Below are 21,858 nucleotides of genomic sequence, written 5' to 3'. Positions count from 1 at the left end.
GGTCAGTGGTCGGCAAACCGCGGCTCGCGTGCCACATGCAGCTCTTTGGCCCCTTGAGTGTTGCTCTTCTATAAAATACCTTGTGCGGTCGCGCACGTATAGTGCGATTGAAACTTCGTGGCCCATGTACAGAAGTCGGTTTTCGGAAAGGAGATAGATGAAACAAGTATACAAGATGAGTGTGGATGGGAGAGTTGGAAGGGATCGACCTCAGCGAACGTACCTCAATCAGATTGAGGACGTTTTTAGCAAAAGCCAGCTTAGGAGTACCCTAATTAAGTTAATAACAATGTACCTACCTAAATAGTATAAGTTTAAAAAATTTGGCTCTCAGAAGAAATTTCAATCGTTGTACTGTTGATATTTGGCTTTGTTGACTAATGGGTTTGCCGACCACTGATCTAGGTTATTCAGTTTGTTAGCATAAACTGCTCACAGTACTCTCATCCTTATTTTTATTTCCGTAGACTCAGTAGTAATGTCCCTATTTTAATTTCTGATTTTAGTAATTTGTATATTCTTTTTATCTGCCTTAATCTTTATAGTTAAAGGTTGGTCAATTTTATTTATCCAGTGAGACAACTGTTATATTTTAATTTTAAAGCATTTAGTTAATTTATAATGTCTGTATAGATATGTTAAGATTTTCATCTACCATCGTATTACTTGCTTTTTATGTTTTTCTACTTATCTTCTTTTAATCTCTCTCTCTCTATGCTATATTTTTCCTTTCTTACTTTTAAATTCTTTTATTATTATTTTATTTCTCCTCTCTTTTAGCTTAGAAGTTGTATATGCTTTGTCTTTTCTTTTGGTGGTTACCATGTGAATCCTTGATTTTCCAAATCTACTATTAATTGGTACTTTTACTATTTTCTTGGACAATGCAAAGATCTTAGAACCCATTAGCTCCATTTATCCATCTCCAGACTTTTATACTCTTATTGTCATGTGTTTTAATTATATATGTACTAGAGGCCCGGTACACGAAATTTGTGTACTGGGAGGGAGGTGTCCCTCAGCCTGGCCCACGTCCTCTCGCAGCCCAGAACCCCTCGGGGGATGTCCAGGTCCCCTCGCTCCTTACTGCCTGCCTCTTGCTGCTCCTTACCGCTGGGCTCGCTGCTCCTTAGCGGAGGTGGAGAGGCTCCTGCCACCGCTGCTGCACTTGCCAGCTGTGAGCCTGGCTTCTGGCTGAGCGGCGCTCCCCCTGTGGGAGCGCAATTACCACCAGGGGGCAGTTCCTGCATTGAACATCTGCCTCCTGGTGGTCAGTACCCATCATAGCAACCCGTCATTCCACTTTTCGGTTGATTTGCATATTAGCCTTTTATTATATAGGATAGGATATGTATACATGCATATATAAACACATTTATATAAAACTGTAAGACAATACTATTGTCATTAATAATGATTATGGAGACTTTTGAACATTCACAAATAAGCAGAAAAATGAACCAGTCATCCCACCTCTTAGCCTCTTCCCAAATCAGCAGGTGCTCTGTAGGAAAAGAAGTCACAAATGCTGGACATCCTTTCTAGATTTCCTTTCTCTCCCAGATCTTGATACTTTATCTCTTAACTAGAGGCCCGATGCACAAAAATTTGTGCACTTGGGGGGGGGAAGGGGGGTCCCTCAGCCTGGCCTGTGCCCTCTCGCAGTCTGGGACCCCTCGGGAGATAATGACCTGCTGGCTTAGGCCTGCTCCTGGATGGCAGAGGGCAGGCCCAATCCCTAGGTGCAGCCCCTGGTCGGGCTCAGAGCAGGGCCAATTGGGGGGTTGGGGCACCGCCCCCTGTCACACTCAAGGCAGGGTCGATGGGGAGGTTGCGGTGCCATCCCCTGTCACACACAGAGCGGGGCCAATCAGGGGGTTGGGGCGCTGCCCCCTGTCACGCACAGAGCAGGGCCCATCAGGAGGGTTGGGGCTCCTTACTCAGTCATGCACAGAGCAGGGTCGATCAGGGGGTTGGGGAGCTCCCCCGGGTCACGCACAGAGCAGGGCCCATCAGGGGTTGAGGAGCTCCCCCCTGTCACTCACAGAGTAGGGCCGATAGGGGAGTTGGGGCACCGCCCCCCGTCACACACAGAGCAGGGCGGATCAGGGGGTTGGGGCGCCGCCCTCTATCACCCACAGAGCAGGGCCGATCAGGGGGTTGGGGCACCGCCACTGTCACACTCAGGGCAGGGCCGATGGGGAGGTTATGGCTCTACCCCATCACACACAGAGCAAGGCCCGTGGAGGGGGCTGTTGGGGCACCACCCTCTATCACCCACAGAGCACGGCTAATCAGGGGGTTGGGGCGCCGCCACTCTCACACTCAGGGCAGGGCCGATGGGGAGGTTATGGCTCTACCCTGTCACACACAGAGCAGGGCCGATCAGGGGGTTGGGGCGCCGCACCCTGTCACACACAGAGCCACAGGGCGATCAGGGGGTTGGGGAGCTCCCCTGTATCAGGCACAGAGCAGGGCTGATCAGGAGGTTGGGGCGCCTTCCCCTGTCACGAACAGAGCAGGGCGGATAGGGAGGTTGTGGCACTGCCCCCTGTCACACACAGAGCTGCAGGGCAATCAGGGGGTTTGGGCGCTGCCCCCTGTCACGCTGATCCCGGTGCCGGGAGGCCTCTCGGCTCCGCTGATCCCGGTGCTGAGAGGCATATTACCCTTTTACTATATAAAATAGAGGCCTGGTGCATGGGTGGGGGCTGGCTGGTTTGCCCTGAAGGGTGTCCTGGATCAGGGTGGGGGTCCCCACTGGGGTGCCTGGCCAGTCTGGGTGAGGGGCTGAGGGCTGTTTTCAGGCTGGGACTGAAGCTCCCAACTGCTCCTTTTTTTCTTTTTTCTTTTTTTATTCTGGGCCAGCTTTAGCCTGGCTCTAGCTCTTAGGCCTCCGCTCCTGAAAGCAGGTATCTGGTTTGTTTAGGTTCTATAATCGAAACTCTGTATCAACTCCAGCTCTGAGATCCCTGCTCACTGAAAGCTGGTTTCTGGGGTTTTGTTTAGCTTCTATATTTGTTACAATGTTTAAAACTGCAGGCTCAGAGGCCGGCAAGGCAGACGGGGAACGTTGCAGTCCTCCGTCACTAAAGCAAGCAAGCCTCATGTTAGTTTCAAGCTGCCTGGCTGCCGGCCGCCATCTTGGCTGGCAGTTAATTTGCATATCACCCTGATTAGCCAATGGGAAGGGTAGCGGTTGTACGCTAATTACCATGTTTCTCTTTTATTAGATAGGATGACTTTATTGAAATCTCCAAAGCCTTCAGGAGATTTTAAAATATTTTACTTTGTAGTTGTTCTCAGTAGAGTGATTGGCCAAGTGTCCAAAATAACTAGTCCACCATGAAAATGAAAGTTGCCCCTGTTTTCTGTGGAATTCTTTTTGCTAACTTTATATTTCTGTTGATAGATCGCGGCAATGACAACTGGCTGATTAAATATGACTATCCAATGGATAGTTCTGGCTCTCGGGTAAGAGGTTCATTTACATCTCAAAGAAGAGGATGAAGTGGAGTATATGCATACAAAAGAATTAGGGGGTAGCACATATATTTAAAATTGATAGGTTAGTGCTTGGTAGAGTTTTCCTCTATCTGTTTTTTAAGGAATATGCTACTAAATAATGTTAATGGGAATAAAATGAAGAAAAGTTCACATAAATGTGGGACATACTTTATGCCTTTCTTAGAGATTCATGTTGCATAGTAGCATAGTGAAGGTCTGAGAAGTTGTGCATTAAATGAACCTGTTTGATTTTGATTGGCCCAGTGATTTCTAAACTTTTGTGACCATAGAGCACATTTTTCACAACAGACCACACTTCCAAAGAACATCAGTTTAGAGAAAGCTGCTTAGCTTTCTTTCTTATAACATATATATATATAGATATAGATATAGATATAGATATAGATATAGATATAGATATAGATATAGATATAGATATATATTGATTTCAGAGGGGGGGAGAGAGAGAGAGAGAGAGAGAGAGAGAGAGAGAGAGAGAGAGAAACATCAATGATGAGAGAGAATCATTGATTGGCTGCTTCCTGCATGCCCTCTCCTAGGGATCAAGTCCACAACACAGGCATGCCCTTGACTGGAATCGAACCCTGGACCCTTCAGCCCGCAGGCTGACACTCTATCCACTGAGCCAAACCAGCTAGGGCACTGCATAGCTTCCTTTACGCTCATTTTTTCCCTAGTTCACCACATTTGTCTATCCTGCTCAGGCTGCATGTTTAAAAAAAATTAATGTGAGGGCTACCTGGACAAGAAGAGAGTGAGGTTGGTTTTTATTCCTCATGTTTTGTTTTGTTTTTCCCTTCCAGCTTTATTGAGATTAGCAACAGGTAACATTGTGTAATTTTAAGGTATACAATATGATGATTAAAAAAAAAATATATATATATATATATACACATATATATATATACACACATATATATATACACACACACACACACACACATATATATTTTTTTTTCATTGATTTCAGAGAGGAAAGGAGAGGCAGAGAGAGATAGAAACATCAATGATGAGAGAGAATCATTGATCGCTTCCTCCTGCACACCCCACACTGGGGATTGAGCCCACAACCCAGGCATATGCCCTGACTGGGATTCGAATTATGATCTCCTGGTTCATAGGTGGTCGTTCAACCCCTGAGCCATGCCAGTAGACTATGATGATTTGATATCCTATATAATAAAAGCCTAAGTGACTGACCATTCGACCAGTTGCTATAACGCACACTGACCACCAAGGGGCAGATGCTCTGACTGGAAGGTTAGCTTGCTGCTGGGATTCAGCCAATCGGGACTGGGCGAGATGGGCCAGACACACCCTGGAGCCCTCCCACCAGACACAGCCCGATTGTGCTGGTGGCGTCCCTTGGCCTGGCCTGTGGGGATCAGGCTGAAACCAGCTCTCCAACATCCCCCGAGGGGTCCCGGATTGTGAGAAGACACAGGCCAGGCTGAGGGACCCACCGGTGCACGAGTCCGTGCACCGGGTCTCTAGCATGTATATATTGTGAAATATTTACCACAGTAAGGTTAATTAACATATCCTCATAGTTTTTTTTAATTCCTTAATAGTTCTCAAATTTTGTGCATCAGAATTACCTGAAGAACTTATGAAAAATAGTACAGATTCTCCCATTATGTTGGGTAAAACTCAGGATTTCATATTTTGAATAAGGTATCCCATGGGGTTCTGATGCAGGTATACTGAACCTGAAGTATGGAGCCAAGTAGATAGTCATGAGAGTGTCTGACATGAGCTGTCACAGGTAGCCTGCCCCATTTTTTTGCATTTAGCTCTTGTTCTTTTCCTTTCTATGGATCACTGAAGCAGGGAACAGACTCCCTTGTGCAAGAGCAGCTGTTATCTTCCCTGGTCCTGTTATCTCACTGGAAAAATATGGTCGTCACCAGTGAAGTGGCATCTGAGTCAAGGTCCACACAGAAGGACTTTAACAAACCAATATTTATTTGTTTTTCTTGTTTTCATACCCTCAGGAATCTCATTGCCTTTCCCTAGGAGGAATGGCTTATAGCAGTGATGGCGAACCTTTTGAGCTCGGCGTGTCAGCATTTTGAAAAACCCTAACTTAACTCTGGTGCGGTGTCACATATAGAAATTTTTTGATATTTGCAACCATAGTAAAACAAAGACTTATGTTTTTGATATTTATTTTATATATTTAAATGCCATTTAACAAAGAAAAATCAACCAAAAAAATGAGTTCAGGTGTCACGTGTGTCATAGGTTCACCATCACTGGCTTATAGTTATTTTTTTTTTTAATATATTTTATTGATTTTTTACAGAGAGGAAGGGAGAGAGAGAGAGGGTTAGAAACATTGATGAGAGAGAAACATCGGTCAGCTGCCTCCCGCACATCTCCTACTGGGGATATGCCCGCAACCCAGGTACATGCCCTTGACCGGAATCGAACCTGGGACCTTTCAGTCCGCAGGCCGACGCTCTATCCACTGAGCCAAACCGGTCTCGGCTATAGTTATCTTTTCTTATTGTCATTTCCTTTATTACCAATGACTGTTAGAACTCCTGGGGAAGTGCACCTTTCCTAAGGTGAGAAAGGGACTCTGAGAACCTTGAACAAGCCAAGTCAGCGGTGTCATAAATGTGCTAAGTTCAGAAAACAATGTGGGAACTAATTCAGAGGTTGACTAAGGATTGGTGCCTGAGCAGGATGAGAGGGGATGCCTTGCTACTACTTTAAAGGGCCTGAGGCACATGGGACCCTCAGTATTTAGTCTTTCCTTGCTGTTTAGGACACAGACTGGGTGGTGGTGAAGGAGCCTGTTATCAAGGTGGCTGCCATTGACAATGGGCTGGCTTTCCCCCTGAAGCATCCTGACTCCTGGAGGGCATGTAAGTCTCAAGACTACTGTGTGATCTGGCTCATCTTTTGCTAGGTCACAGTTTCTTGCCTGTGCAAGGTAGATAATATGTATATTGTAGGATTGTCTTAAAAATTAATGAAATAATGCAGCTCATGCACTTTAGTGCAATGGTTGGCACATGGCAATGACTCCATAATATAAGCTACTATTATAATTTTTATTATATTATTCCCATTAGAAGCATAGAGTTGAGTTTTCTCTTTGCTGTGTATTTTCTCATTCTTTCTGAGAACTATCTTTTAAAAAATGTGTTCTATTAAAGAAACAAAAAAAAAGCAAAAATATATTCTCTTTGTGTTTAAATATAAGCTTTCAGTGCTCTGTCTTCCTTGTTACATCCTGGAAGCCAGCTCTTCCTGCCCTGTTATAACTGAGAAACTTTTAGAAAGAGGAAGAGATACAGGAAGGGGGTCATTAGCCCCTTTGCAGCACTAGTCTTTTCAGGAGTATCTCAGTGTCTCAGAGGCAAGTCATTGATTCTACACAGGCTTGCATCTTGGAAGGTCATGTACTAGTAATACCTGGGAAAGAACACAAGCTCTGGGATTAGGCAGACCTGGGTTTGAATGCTAGTTCTTTCACCTACTATGTAACCTTTAGGGTTCACAGCTCTTGTAATTTTTCTGTTGTATATCAAGGAAGAGAGGGTGGATGGAGGACATAGATGGGCAGGGATTTTTTTTCAATACCAAATTTGTTTTTGATCTTTCTTCTTTTCAGATCCTTTTTATTGGGCCTGGTTGCCCCAGGCAAAAGTCCCATTCTCTCAGGAGATCAAAGATCTGATTCTTCCAAAGATATCTGACCCTAACTTCATCAAGGACTTGGAGGAGGACCTATATGAACTCTTCAAGGTTAGCCCTGGACATGTCAGCTTTATAACCATATAGAAGAAGAAATTCTTAAAGGTTTTCTAATTGGTCCTACTACAAGCCAAGAGAGCATGGCTGCACCCTTCTGACTTCTGTTAGCCAGTGAAGAGCAAGATTCCCACAAGGGATAGCAGGATCTAGTTTGGATTAGCAGGAAAAAAATTGGCAGCTGTGATGAACCACACCGGGGCGTGTCCTGTGGCTTCAGTGTATCTGCAGAGCTCTCATCTTCAAATGGAGCCCTGGAGCCTCGAGTTCTTTAGAGTTGATGAGACGCAGGACAGGATATTTACTTGTTCTCTGTTTCCCCAACTGTGAGACAGGGACTTCTTGGGGTGGTAGTTAACGTCACTAAACCTCACAAGCCTTGCTGTAGGTTTTCTTTACTAGCAAGTTTCCAATTGGGTAGGAAAATGGGTTCTTCTGAGTAATTCATTCAGGTTCCACCTCCTTCTGCCCTTCTTTTGCAGAAAGATCCTGGTTTCGACAGGGGCCAGTTCCATAAGCAGATTGCTGTCATGCGGGGACAGGTGAGCCTGGGACATCTGGTGTCAACCCTGTGATCTCTCTGGGAGGGTTATATGTTCATGTTGAGTAAATATGTAAAGATTGTATTTTATACTTTTTTCAGTCTGTCATACATATTTGTGACTCTGCATTTACACATGAGAGAAAGGTAGCCCTCCCCAGTCTCCCACCTCTTCCAGGGTACCTGGTGGTTAGTGATGTGCTTATTGTGTGCTTACTTCTGTGCTACTTGCTGGATAGTTCATTGGTAAATTTACCCAGTGATCCTGGTCCACCAGTAGTTGCTCAAGGCAGACCATATACTATGGTGATTAAGAGCTAGGTCTAGAGTTAGTCTGTTTTACCGCTACATGGCTTTGGACAAGAGCCTCTACTTCCTTGTTTATAAAATGAACAGGAATAATACTTTGCAGAGTTGGCTAGAGGATTACACAAGATAATGCATATTAAATATTTAGTAAAAACTATGCCTGGCACATGGTGAGCACTCAGATATTGGCTCTGGTTATAATTTCTGTTATCATTATTTCTTCTCTTTCCACTTCACCTTCAAAGAGAGCTAAGAATCCCCAAGGCATTATTTTTTTAATAGATTTTTATTGATTTCAGAGAGAAAGGGAGAGGAGAGATATAAACATCAATGATGAGAAAAAATCATGGATCGGCTGCCTCCTGCACGCCCCACACTGGGGACCAAGACTGCAACCCAAGCATATGTCCTGACCAGGAATCAAACTGTAACCTGGTTCATAGGTCGACACTCAACCACTGAGCTACACCGGTCAGGAAATTGTTTGTTTCTTATCCCTTAAATTATTAACTGATCCCATAGTCTTGGGCATTTATATAATTTTCACTTTATAAACAATACTGCACTGTATTGGTTTAAACTGTTTTGTGCATGTCCACAATTGTTTTCTGAGTCCTAAAAATGGAAGTGCTGAGTCAGAGGGCCTGTTTACGTTTAAATTTCTATTGTCCACTGGCCTTTTTGAAAGGCTGTCCCACCATCCAGCCCTACAGACATGTGTCTGAACCCTCCCCAACTCTGAGTCACCTTCTTTTTCTGTATCTTTTTCAACTGGAAGGGCAAAATATAGGAGATATTTTTTGTAATCTTCATTTTTAAAATGACTAGAGAACTTTCCATTTTCTATATATTGCCCACTTACAGTCCTACTCTTATAAATAGATTATTTGTACAGTTTTCCATTAGCATGTTGTTTATTTATTTATTTTTTTATTGATTTATAGGAGCATTCTGTCTGCCAGTCTCCCTTTAGGGGTACGCCTGGATGCCTATGCCTTTCTTTAATTTATCTCATTTTCCCACTGCAGATCCTAAATCTGACTCAGGCCTTGAAAGACAACAAGAGTCCCCTGCACCTGGTCCAGATGCCACCTGTGATTGTTGAGACAGCTCGTTCCCACCAGCGGTCTGCTAGTGAATCCTACACACAGAGCTTTCAGAGTCGGAAACCCTTCTTTTCGTGGTGGTAGCCCAAGAGGCAGACAAGAGTACGTTGTCTGAGACTTGGGCTAGGAGGAAACTTGGGGAGCGGGTTGCAGGAAAAGCCTGAGAAGCCAGTAGAAAGCAGTGCCCGTGAGAGCCCTCCCTCTCTGCTCGCCATCCCCCTCAGGGCTTTCCCAAGCACAGGGAGAAGCACAAACAGAGCAACAGCGAGTGCTGGTGGGCTCCCCTGAGTGCTGAGGAAGGCTGGAGCTCCATGGAAGGAGCCAGATGCCCAGGAAGGAGCATCTGCCTTCCAGCACCTCCTGAGGGCAGGCTGGGAAATTCCCTTTCCTGGTGAGACCTGGGCGCTGTTGCAATTCCTCATTATATTCTGCATCAGAAACAAACAAATAACAAAAATTTAAATTATTAGCAAAACCCAGGCAGAATCCCAGATTCATTCAGAAACCTTGAATCCAGACCTAGATTTGCATGGACCCAGACATTCAGATGCCTCACTCTCATGGACCAAGGCAGCTGGGTTACTCGCATTCCTGGGGCAGACAGAAGCGGTACCTTTCCTTTGAGATTTTGCCAAGTCTTCTCTTTCTCCTCCCACCAGTGCAGTAGGCTGACTAAAAGCCTCCAAATGCAATTTGCATGGCGGGGGTACTTTTGCTCTAGACCTCCTAGCAGCTCTGTATATAATCCTATAGATCAGCTCTGCTCTCTGCTCTGCTAGGGATCCAGCCTCTCAAGTGCAGGCCTGCAACCTGCCTATCACTCAGGTAAAGGCAGGAGGGAGGACGTGGACTCCCCGGCATGTACAAGTGATCCATGTAGCCTGAGTGTATGCTGGGAACTGTAATTGGTCTATGGGCAAACTTATCCCCGTCTTGCTTCCTGAGTCCTTGGCCCTAGCCATAGGTGATAAACTCCCAGTCCTCTCATTTGTTCCCATTATTTTAGACGTTTCTTTTCTCAATTCTGACTAAGAGGTTCAGTTTGGATTCAGGAGTGGGTCTCAGCTCTTAAGAGGACGGGATATCAGGTTCTCTTTATGCTACCGCTGCTGCTTGGTTGAGGTAACAGGCCTTGTGTTCTGCTAATTGGTAGCTGCGCTTTGCTCCCTCACTTTGTTCCAGGCCAATTTTTCCATGGCTTCTTAAGAAAAGCGGGCCCAAAGGAGAGAGGCCTTCAAACTGTTCCCCAGTGCCAGTCCAGCTCAGTGCGCTTCCTGCTTCCATGTCTCTCCCCTCAGCTATCCCCTTGCCAGGTGCCCAAGCCCTTTCTACACCAAAGCAAAGAGTGGCCCCCCACAAGGGAGAAAAGAGGGTGCCATCTGTAGCTCAGGAGCAGCCATATACTACTGGACTCCCAAGTTTCTGGAACCCTGCGATTGGTCAATCAGCTGTGAAATAAACTATCTTGAAGGTTTGAAAAACAACCAAAGAAAGGGAGCGAGGACTAGGTCTTGTGCCCTTTGCTTGCCCATCTCCTGCCATCCAGGAGACAGAGGGGAGATGTGCAACTCTCTCATAAGCTGGGCTAGGCTGCCCTTCCATTCCAGCCCCTGGAGCCAGCTTATCTTGGGCTTCCATCCAGCTGACGGGAAGAGTCTCTGGGAGCTGGGTGTGCATGCCCCATGGACAAAGGCACAGCTCCCTTCACAATCCCAGTCAGCCAACCTGGACACTAGCCTTGGGGACCATGTTTTTGAGAATGTCTGCCCTCAGACTGCAGGAGTAGTAGGGCTCCCAGAAGCTGGAAGGGGGCCCAGGTGTGTTTAGCTCTCCACAGACATCTTTGTATAAATGTGTGGTAAAGGTGGGCATCAAGAGAGCCTGAAGATTCTAATGAGGAACCTACTTGCTCTCCCCAACCAAGCAGATCTGCACATTGCCCTCATCCAGACCAGCTCTGTGGGAAGGAAACTGGGTCTAATGTAAGAGGGGCCTGGTCCCAGTCCTGGCAGGTGAGAGAGTGGGAGGGGCATCCTTTCCTGGCCTCTCTGCTCTCTTTGAAACCTGTACTCAGGTTGCCTTGAATGTGGACTTTGCGAGAGCCAGGGGTCCAGAGTGCCAGGGCAGGCTTCTGGGTGGCACTCATGGAATGGCCCAGCCCTCTGCCAGCCATAGGCCCTGTCCCCCGGTGTCAGGGAGTAGAGGCTGGGCGGTAGTCCTCCTGCCTCTTACTGTTCTAATGCACTGTAGAATTGTATGTAATGTATTTAAATCAATGCAAATGTATGAATAACAAGTCCAATTCTGACCTTTTTTGTCTAGTTTTCTTTGGTGGAAGGAAGACAATGTAGAATGAAATTTTAAGTACAGAGAACCCCGAGTTTCCGTGAGTTGCTAAGACATGGCTCCTGAGTCTATTTCCCTCCAGTGGGGGAAATCCAGACCCTCATTTCCAGTCTCAGTGCTCTGAAAACTAAAAATTTTTCATAACTTAAATTTGACACCAAAACTGACCTGAATCTACATGGAAGCTATTTGTAACCATGATGAATCCCTAAGTGTGAATATTCGTTGCAGAAATATTAATGTTTTGTTATGGGATATTCCCCTATGAGGGATGGTACAGTATTTGCACTGACTCCTTCTGCAAATTAAAAAGTTCCCAGCTCATCTAGTCACAAAGGTTTGGAAGGAATATGGACCGGCTTCTCTTCTTGGCTGCAAGAGGGTAGCCCTGCTCTGCACGTGCTTGGAGCACTTTGAGCCCTGTCTTCTTCCAAGTGATGGATAATCTAGCACAGTGGTTCTCAACCTTCTGGCCCTTTAAATACAGTTCCTCATGTTGTGACCCAACCATAAAATTATTTTCGTTGCTACTTCATAACTGTAATGTTGCCACTGTTATGAATCATAATGTAAATATCTGATATGCAGGATGGTCTTAGGCGACCCCTGTGAAAGGGTCGTTCGACCGCCAAAGGGGTCGCGACCCACAAGTTGAGAACCACAGATAGGATGGGTGGGTGAGGAGCTGAATGGGAATGACGTGGCATACTTCTTCTGAGGATCACCTTAAGGGTTTTCAGGCTATGCGAACCTTGAAAATGGAGGAGCTCAAGAATGATTGGTTCAGCTGTTGACCCATCTCAGGATGGTTGGCCCATGGGGTTGAAGAAGCCAGCTGAGGAACTGGCACCCATTACTGTGACTGCAGGCTCACTGCCCACTCTGTAGAGCTGACTGTAATAGCTTTCTCTCTAGAGCTGGCCAGGGGCCAAAAACCCTGTCCTCTCCTGTGGCTCAGGACTGCCCACAGAGCTGCTTCCATCTCCCCATCTGACAGCCTCTGGAAAAGGAAGCTTGGCACAGGGGCTCTACGGATGGTGGTGAGAAAGCAAAGGAGGCCAGCCCTATTTTCTTCTTCCTGGGAACACACAACCTTCCCTGCAATGAGCCCAACCCCTCACCCTCCAGCTCCGGAGTATCAAGACACACACAGTTCTTGGTGCAAATGTTTTTATTTTGCCACTTAAACCACAGTTTACTTGTGTGGCCTGACAGGGACAGGGGTATAGGACAGGCTGCTGGACCATGGGTCATAATACAGGAGGGTTAGTAGCAGGAGTGGTGAGATGCTTGGTCTGAGTGCCTGTTGCTTAACTCCCAGGGGAATGTCATGCAGCCCAAGTGTAGTGTTAGGTGGGGAAGGGTCAAGGCAAGAACGGTCACTGTTGCTGCTCCTGGTGAGGAGTGGGTCCCACACTTAGAGCTCAGTGGATATCTCCATCCTCTTCTGAATGGAACAGCAGCAGCACGTGGGGCTGTCTGCCTCCAGTCTCTTCCTCCTCCACCTTCCCGGGCCCTTGGGCCAAAGTCCCTATGATTCCTGGGGAAGATAGTGCCATTCCCAGCCCCTTCCCTGGATCAGTGTCTGATCTGATGGAGGTAGCTTGTGGGGCCTGACTTCCTCCAATTCCGGCGGATCCTGGCACTTGTCCTCCTAGTGTTCAGATACTGATCGCTGGAAGCCATCTCTGTGGCACTGCTCTGTGGGTCAGCCAGTGGGTCGCGGGGCTCTGGGATTCTGCAGGGAACAAGTGTGGGATAGGCCAACATCAATAGGAAGGACAGAATGAGGACTAAAGAGATTTTGGTCATGTGAACTAATAAAACACATTGGGACAAAATGAGACCAGGGCTCTGGTCTCGTCTCTGCCTGCTGAGAGCTACATGACGAGGCAAAACTTTCAGATTTCTATAGAGAGTAGGACTAGATCAGGGTGTGCAGCATTCAACGTTTCTCCAACTTCCTCATCCTGTACTCAAGACAGATACTGTTAATCAGTCATGTGAGATTGGAGGAACCAAGTATCCTTACTAAGGTGTATTAAGTAGCGATTACTAATCAGTTGGAATTGATATGGACCTGATGATCTCAGAAGGCCTGTTCAGGTCTAATGTTCTGACTGTGGGCTCCACAGAAGATGGTGGAGGAATGGAGCCCAGTGTGTGCCCATAGCAGTTGGTTAGGCCATGTGGTTCAGCTCGATCGGGGCGGGGGCGTGGGGGGAGGTGGTGGTGGTGGTGGGGAGAAGGTGAGGACCCCTGTTCCTGGGCTGGCAGTGATCTAAGCAAAGAGCTGGATGACTAGGGAAAGTTTGGGATAAAGTTTCTCAACAACTGTTAACCTTTGTTGCCTCTAGAGTACTTTCCTATGCTATATTCTCTAATTCCAGAGCCAAGATATTCATCAGGCTGACTTTTGAATGTTACCTGTTCTTTAATAGATAAATTGTATTTTTTCCCCCTTCCAAACACTAGTCCCTCCTATATGGTTAACAATCACTGTGAAATAAGGTGGCACTGATAGGATCCTGGCACCCCTTCCCATGGGAATTCACATGGTCATATATGACTGCAATAGTAACAGCAACCTTTTAAGTGCCAACCATGTGGTAGGCACTGTGTAGACCTTACCACAGCCCCAGTGGTAGGCACTTTGCATGAGGCTGGGTCAGTAGCTCCAGGCCTCACAGCCAGGAAATGGTGAACGAGCATCATTAGTGTTCTCCCTCCCTCAGCCCTCACTCCCAGGAACCTACCTGAGCCGGCTGCAGTGATGTAGCGAGTGGCCCAGGGATTTCTGCCTCGGAGGCCTCTTTCTGCGCAGCCTCCTCAAGGCCTCCGCCACACGGTGGTCCCCTGCACACTCCCAGATGATCTGTGCCCGTTCCTCCGCCAGCTGGTCCCCGCTGCGCTGAAACAGACTCTGGATCTGCAGCAGCTCCGCATCCTGGAAGATGTTGGCCGAGGCCTGCTTGCGGCCCCGGGCCTCAGTGGGGGCCTGCCAAGGGAGCGGCTCGCTCACCACAGAGGCTGGGGTGCCCATCCTGGGTGCTCTGAGGAAGGAAAGCATGGAGGTCAACAGCTCAGCAGGCCCTTCCCAAACCTGGGGCTCCTGACTAATGCAAGGACTTCCGGTGTTTCTGTTCTTCAGGAGCCAAGGTAAGGTAAGTCTTAAAATCACTTTGATTTCCCAGGGCAAATACTGTTAATAATGACAGCCAAACTTTATTATAAAGTGCTATGTGTCTGACATGTGGAAATTTAAGAGACAGAGACACCTCTGAAGTAAGAGTTGTTTATCCCCACTTTACAGATGAAGGAGTGTGACTCAGAGGTTAAATGACTTCCCCACAGTCACAAAGCCCCATGTAGGTGCAGAGCCAGGAGAACCAGGTCTGTCTGGCTCTAAAGTCCAGGTAGACCCCAGGATACCCAGGCCCTAATAACACCAGCAGCAGCAGCAGCTGAAGTGTGGTGAGTCAGTGTGTGAGACACCACTGTGAGAGCCATAGTCACCTGGCGTCACTGACATGTGAACACAGCAGCCCCATGAGGTAGGTACTTTCACCCCTCACTTCACAGACGAGGAAACTGAGAAAGAGAATGCAGATTTCTGATGGTGAGGCCCAGGCTCTACAGTACAGAAATAGAGGGGCTGTGGAGCTGGGTTGCCTGGGTTGGATTCCCACTTCTGGCTGCCTCCACCACTTACTGGCTGGTGACCTCCACTCACAGCTCCTTCCTGTGTAAATGTATCATCTGTGCTAACTAATACCTACTTCTTAGGTTGCTGTGAGGACCGAATGAAGGCACACAAAGCATTAAGAACAGTGCTCAATGTTCTATTCTGCTTTTCCATCCATAAAATTGACAAGAGTTATCCCACCTCCTATCTTCAAGACTCTCGGGATGAACCAAGTCCATACAGGGTGAGGCAAAGGTAGGCTTACAGCTGTTCATATGGAAAATAATACAATAATTAATAATACAAGGATAAACTCTGTTTCTCATACTCACAACTGTAAACCTACTTTTGCCCCACCCTATATAATTTAGCAAACAGAATGAAATAGACCAATCAGATCTACTATCCAAAGGACCACTGAGAGAAAGGGGCAGGAGAAGACATTACAGGGTCGAATACTCTGTCAAGGCAGAGGCTGAAACTTACAAGAAAATCGATAAAAGTTACACTCATGTCAATGTCCTCCCACCATATCCAGGAAATGAAAAATCACCTTCCTCAGTTCTAGATAGTTCACATTGAATAAATAAAGGCATAAGAAGCTCACCCACCTTATCCTTGTTTCTGGTACAACCTGAAAAATCCATGGCATTGGAAAACAAGAGACAAGGAAGACCAAAGACTTTGGCATTGTGCAGAACTGGGTTTGAATCCCAACTCTGCCACTTGCTTAGCTGTGACCTTATGCAAGTTAATCAACTTCTCTGAGCCTGTTTGCTTAACTGTCAAATGGAGCCAAAACCACTTCTCAGGATTGGTGTAAATGAGTCTAGTATGGTACCAGGTACCCAATAAGAGCTAAATAAATGCAAATGCCCCTCTTTTTGGCTTCCTTGACTTTTGTGTTGGGTCAGGAGAGTGATGTGGTAAGAGTCCTTTCCTCCAAGCAGTCTAGCCTGAGCCAGCTAAGAGCCTGCCTTGTTCCCTCTGCCCCTCACAGCCCTGGGCCCAATGGGGAAGGCCTGGTTACTAAGTCAGACCTCATTCCACAGCTAGCTACAGACATAGCTGTCAACCAGCAACCAGCTGGAAAAGGAGGTAGATAAAATGTACATGCTCACTGTAAAAAAAAAGAAAAGAAAAAGAAAACAATCGAATCATAAATAAAAGCACTACTGGTTTCCTATCCTCAGCTCACTTGCAAAAATAATCCTTACTCTCATCTGCCTTTTGTTCTCCAGAGAATTTGAGCCATGTCTTCATCCCATTCAGACTTCCCAGATAATGACTGTCCCTTCCTTACCCTGGCCTTCCCTCATCCTCACCTCAATAGCCACCTCCTGAATCCAGTAATTTTTACACTCCACTGTCCTAGTTTCTAGGCCTTCTATCATAAGAACCTACTCTTTTAAAATATATATATATATATATATATATATATATATATTTTTTTTTTTTAAATATATTTTATTGATTTTTTAAAGAAAGGAAGGGAGAGGGATAGAGAGCTAGAAACATCGATGAGAGAGAAGCATCGATCAGCTACCTCCTGCACACCCCTTACTGGGGATGTGCCTGCAACCAAGGTACATGCCCTTGACTGGAATCAAACTCGGGACCCTTCAGTCCGCAGGCCGACGCTCTATCCACTGGTTCGATTCCAGTTTCTAACTCTCTATCCCTCTCCCTTCCTCTCTTTAAAAAAATCAATAAAATATATTTAAAAAAAAAATAAATTTCAGAGAGGAGGGGAGAGGGAGAGAGAGATAGAAACATCATCAGTTGCCTCCTACAAACCCCATGCTGGGGATCAAGCTCGCTATCCAGGGCATATGCCCTGACAAGGAATCAAACCATGACCTCCTGATTCATAGGTCAACACTCAACCACTGAACCACACCAGCCAGTCCCCACTCTCTTTTTTCAAAAGATTTAATAATGAGCCCTAGCTGGTTTGGCTAAGTGGACTGAAGGGTCCCAGGTTCAATTCCAGTCAAGGGCACATGCCCGGGTTGCGGGCTTGATCCCCCGTGGGGGGCTTGCAGGAGGCAGCCAATCAATGATTCTCTCTCATCATCGATGTCTTTATCTCGCTCTCCCTTTCTGAAATCAATAAAAAATATTTTTAAAAAAGATTTAATAATGAAAATAAACGTGCAAAAGACTTTCAAATAAATTCATAAAAATTGTACTTGTTTTCTGGAAAATAATCTTAAAACCTGCCTCTGCTTAAGCACTATTATGGGAATCCAGTAAATATATGTGGGAATTAAACTCCCAGAGATAGATGATATAAATACTGTATACTGTGATCAGGAAACAGTCACCAAGTAACACAGGCTGGTAAAGAGAAGTCAAGCTAACTATGGAGCATTTATTCTGTATCAGGCAATACGCATAATATCATTTCATCCTTAAAACAATTCTAGGGACCAGGCACTGTTAGCCTCACCCCAGTTCACAGAGAAGCAAAGGGAAGCTGAGGCACAGATATAAAGCAGGGACTCAGCCAAGGCCAGAGCCTAGTCTGACTGCAGTCCAAGCTTTTAAGCAACAGAGGTGTCTTCACAGCCAAGCAGCTCAAAGCACATTTCTTCCCATTAGTCTGTGAGGAGTGCTAATTCACAAAAGGGAAACCCCACCAGTAGCAGGGAAAGAACACTGAATATCCCACGTTGGAGGCAGGGGTGGGGTGTGGAATTTATTTTGATCTTTTCAATAACATCAGGGCCGTTCCCTGGGTGACAGGCTGCCTCAGCTTTGAACTCGTGGCACTCTGAAGAGGAAGATCCCCAGCTTCCACAGAAGAAATCTGGAACTATAACCCAGCCCAGAGGACTGGTCTGAGCCCCAGTTCTGCCACTCAGTGGCTGAGAGGCCTCAGGGATTCTGTGGGCCTGCTTCCCTCTTTCATCTGTGAGAATGGGTTGATGCTGATGGTCTCAGAAGGCCTGTGCCAGTGTTGAGAGTCTAGATCTGAACAAAGAAGAGATGGTTTGCTTGCCTGCCAGGGCCTATGAGCAACATGTGTGGACAGGTCTGGCTAATTAGGTATCAGAAGACTCCCCAACCAGTAGCTCCCCTTCTTCTCAATCTTTCCTGGAGGTCAGACACTGTTTTGCTGCTGTGGGCTGTGGGGTTAGGGCAGCCGTGGGCAAACTACGGCCCGCGGGCCAGATCCGGCCCTTTTGAAATGAATAAAACTAAAAAAAAAAGACCGTACCCTTTTATGTAATGATGTTTACTTTGAATTTATATTAGTTCACACAAACACTCCATCCATGCTTTTGTTCCGGCCCTCCGGTCCAGTTTAAGAACCCATTGTGGCCCTCGAGTCAAAAAGTTTGCCCACCCCTGGGTTAGGGTCTGGTAGAAGACAGAACTCGCTGCTCTAAAGCACTCTAATGACCTAGGCTGGCTATAGCCAAGCCTGGGGCAGACTTCTGGGGCATGTCCCCTCACAAACTCAGACAATCTCACCCTCTTCTTGAGAGACTGGCAACAGGATCAAATAGCAGCAGCTGCCTCAGGGAGGAAATGGCTCGGAGCCTGACTTCCCAGATAGTCCCAGCCACCTCTGCCAGGGCTCCAAGGCCCTCCCTCCAGCTGCCCAGTTACAGTGAGTTACAAATGCACCAATGAGAAACCATCTGGGAGAGCCTGGCCTCTAGCCTCACCATACCTTCTATGAACCTGTGAAGGGCGGGATGGGGGCGGGGGGACGTCCAGATTTTGAGGACCCTCACTTTTGGCTCTGCCTCTCACCCTGAGATTCAGACAGCAGAGTGAGGCTGAGGATAAAAATTGATGGATATCAAGTAGGATTAGACCGTAAACTTGGGGAAAACTGAATCACAGCACTTTTGTTATCAGAAGAAACTTCCTGTCTCATTCAATGTGTCCAATAGTTACTTTCCCCCCTCATTTCCTGGACAAGACCTGCATCCGGGAAAGTCAGTATATATTTGAACAATGGTACTTTTTAATCTGGAAAATGAAACCACAGAGCTATTAAAAAATTACAAATGAATCTTTCAGAGTTGACATAAAAAAGATAAGCATGGATCTGTGAGCAAATGAGTAAAGACTAATTGCAAAATACTTCAGTTTGACACAAACTAGGTTAAAAATGAACCCCCAAGTAAATACCAAATGTTGAACATGACAGAGTTCAATTTGTTTTGAAACAGGCAATAAAGGAATTATAGAGATCTAACGAAGAAATATATTTAAAAAGCGACTCACCATGTAATGATTTGCAATTTATAAATGTGATACACAAGTGAGCAGTCTTTGTAATGTATGAAGCTCAGTTTAGACACCTAGCTATGCTTATCATGGTCTCAGGGTCGTGGAAAATAACCATGAGAGGCAGAACACAGTTGTGTGAATTAGGCAGCAACTGGCTCCCCACCTACTCCCCCCTCCAGATAACCCTATTGGTGGTAATAATCTGCAATCAGAGGCCAAGGGTCTCTTAGAAAAAGAACTAGAGGCTCTGGCCCAAGGCCCAAGTCAACACTGTGGCCCTGGCCTGCTTCTTTGGACAGACATACCACTGGACAGCAGCCAAAATCTGTGGCTCCTCAAGTGGGAGGCCCAGTCCAAACGGCTGTGTGGGCCCCCCACACAGAAGGGCCTAGTCTCAGGGAGGCATGCCTGAGAGAGATGGACACACGTTGGTCTCCAAATCTCCATCCCAAAAGGTTTGAGAAAGGAACTGGACCCTTCCCCAGACCAAGTCTCAGATATGGCCTGGAAAAAACTCCTACTAGATCTAGGAATAACTTTTCAAGAGTTCAAGAACCTGAATTCTGGCTGAGCCACTGATATCTGGGTGACCCTGGCAAGCCTCAGGTTTCCCCTGCTTTAGTTAGTTCATTGTCAAAATGGTGAGAGTAAATAACCCTTAAGGGGCTAAGGGAGATAAAGTATGCTGAAAGTACCCATCCCAGTACGTTATGAATGAATGGTATAAAGGAAAGGGCTTTTTAACCACCCACTTTCGTCATCACCACTATCATGAAACTCCCTCAAAGGGGCTTTCACTCTTGGGAGAAGAGGGTGAAGGGAGAATGGAGTAATCTGCGGACTTGTAATCATCGCTGCTGGTGAGGCACCTTGCTCCAAGACAAGTCCAAACCAGCACTGTTGGAAGGGTAATCTCTTTAATCCTCATGACACCCTTCTGAGGGGTTACACTACACCCATTTTACAGATGAGAAAGCTAAGCTCAGGAAGGTTAAGTCACAGGTAGTACGTGCTAAGCAGGATATGAACCCAAGAGGTCTGACCCCAGCGCTCGCGCTCATCTAGTTATTTTTGTTCCCACCAGAGCGTGCCAAGGTCTTCAGAGGAAAGACCCTGGAGGCTCTGAACCCTCCCGGAGCCTGCTATCTGCTTCTACCGGTTTCGGAAGGCGGAGGGATCGAAACTCAGGTCTCCCCAGCCAGCCTCGGTGCCATCAGCACTCCATGGCCCGTGGGGAATTAGCATGATTACTCACCAAGTAGGGCGGCGCCGACAGACCTCAAATCGGGATGGGGCAAGCGAAAATGCGCCGACCCCAACCCCTGCCGCCTTCCGAAAGGGCGGGCGCAGCTCCGGGCTTCTGCCGCGAAGCTGCTCACTAGGACCAGGAGGCACCCGCCAACAGGACAAGAGCTTGGGAGGGGTATCCTGGCCGATATCACACGGCGACAACCCCAGCACAGGTCGGTCCCCGCGACTTAGACGTGGCGCTGCGCACAACGGGCCCTAGGTGTACCTGGGGTTCAGATCCGGCGGCACCCCAGTTCTCACGGCTCGCCCTCCCGCCCGCTCCCACCGAGAGCCGGGTCGCAGACCTACGTACCTGCCTGCCGTGGCCGGCCACCTCGGTCACAACCGCGGCCCAAGGCGCTCCCTGGAACAGCCAATCCTCAGGCGAGCCTTGCGGGGAGCTCCAAAGCGAGCCTTCCAAAACCGAACGCGGCGACTCCGCGGGCCAATCAGCAGCCACAGAGGGGTGAGGGGCGTGTTCTGGCTCCTCCCCCTTCCCTCCGCCGGCCTCGAAACCTAAGTGCGAAGATTCCCGGGTCCAATCAGAGACGGAGCAACAGCGAGGGGCGTGCCCGCCCAGGTCCCTTCCCTTGGCCCCCCGGCCTCCCTTGCGTCTCGCTGGGAGGTGCCCCGCTTTCGTTGACGTCAGTCCTGGGGAGAACGCGGTTTTGCTGGCTCGGGACCGGGGCGGGGCCGCATTCCTGCCCCGGGTTGCGGCAGCGGCGGGCCCTGCAGTGTGCATGTGATAGGTGCCTCCTCCCCTGGGCCCAAGGCCTGTGTGCACGGCGCCTGTTCCTTGCAGCGTGCGGCCCTCAGCATAGACCTGCAGCTCCTATGCTCGCCTCCCCAGTACTTACGTTCTGGTTCCAGCTTTGAGGGACAGGAATGGACAGTAAGTGCGGTGATCAGACCGTGGGCTTCAAAGCCAAAATGTCTTGATACGAATCTTGGATTGGCTGTGCAAACTTGGGCCAGTTACCAAAATGAGACAGTATTTTAAAAGGTTTTATTCATTCGACCGTGGTCCACAAGGGTCA

At 47.3% G+C, this 21,858-nt stretch overlaps 2 protein-coding genes and 1 long non-coding RNA gene across 7 annotated transcripts in view; 2 read left to right on the top strand and 1 right to left on the bottom strand.

The window, feature by feature from the left end:
• The window catches only part of PI4K2A (phosphatidylinositol 4-kinase type 2 alpha), a 33,202-nt gene extending 21,640 nt beyond the window's left edge, over window positions 1–11,562 (top strand). For both annotated transcript variants that reach the window (XM_036336420.1, XM_036336419.1), the window contains 5 exons: window positions 3,413–3,474; window positions 6,302–6,401; window positions 7,154–7,287; window positions 7,776–7,835; window positions 9,172–11,562. In XM_036336420.1, the coding sequence (XP_036192313.1) occupies window positions 3,413–3,474; window positions 6,302–6,401; window positions 7,154–7,287; window positions 7,776–7,835; window positions 9,172–9,333 (518 nt within the window). In that variant the 3' untranslated portion in view covers window positions 9,334–11,562. The remainder of the gene's footprint in view (window positions 1–3,412; window positions 3,475–6,301; window positions 6,402–7,153; window positions 7,288–7,775; window positions 7,836–9,171) is intronic.
• Window positions 11,563–12,748: 1,186 nt separating this feature from the next.
• Window positions 12,749–21,291, bottom strand: AVPI1 (arginine vasopressin induced 1). Of its 4 annotated transcripts, XM_036336421.1 has the most exons (4): window positions 21,135–21,257; window positions 15,112–15,186; window positions 14,352–14,648; window positions 12,749–13,333 (listed from the first exon to the last, which is right to left on the bottom strand). In XM_036336421.1, exons 2-4 carry the CDS (start codon window positions 15,144–15,146, stop codon window positions 13,174–13,176), a joined length of 492 nt encoding a protein of 163 aa, XP_036192314.1. In that variant the 5' UTR covers window positions 15,147–15,186; window positions 21,135–21,257; the 3' UTR covers window positions 12,749–13,173. The 4 variants fall into 4 exon arrangements, with proteins under 4 accessions (XP_036192314.1, XP_036192315.1, XP_036192317.1 ...); XM_036336422.1 differs by lacking the exon at window positions 15,112–15,186 and having other exon boundaries at window positions 21,135–21,291; XM_036336424.1 differs by lacking the exon at window positions 15,112–15,186 and having other exon boundaries at window positions 21,048–21,255.
• LOC118669891 lies at window positions 14,648–16,161 on the top strand. Its single transcript, XR_004972167.1, has 2 exons — window positions 14,648–15,535; window positions 15,652–16,161. It is a non-coding gene; the product is annotated as an uncharacterized LOC118669891 (long non-coding RNA).
• Window positions 21,292–21,858: the final 567 nt, after the last annotated feature.

This window comes from Myotis myotis, unplaced genomic scaffold, assembly GCF_014108235.1.
Source record: "Myotis myotis isolate mMyoMyo1 unplaced genomic scaffold, mMyoMyo1.p scaffold_m19_p_15, whole genome shotgun sequence".
NCBI classification, from domain to species: Eukaryota; Metazoa; Chordata; class Mammalia; order Chiroptera; family Vespertilionidae; genus Myotis; species Myotis myotis.
This window is presented reverse-complemented; position numbering and strand designations above follow the sequence as displayed.

Coding starts and splice junctions, on each gene's coding strand:
- AVPI1 (XM_036336421.1), bottom strand. CDS start 15,146: ATGGGGCTGCTGTGTTCACATGTCAGTGACGCCAG. Junction 14,649..15,111: donor TCACATGTCAGTGACGCCAG/GTGACTATGGCT, acceptor TTCCTTCCTCAG/AGCACCCAGGATGGGCACCC. Junction 13,334..14,351: donor CATCACTGCAGCCGGCTCAG/GTAGGTTCCTGG, acceptor TGTTCCCTGCAG/AATCCCAGAGCCCCGCGACC.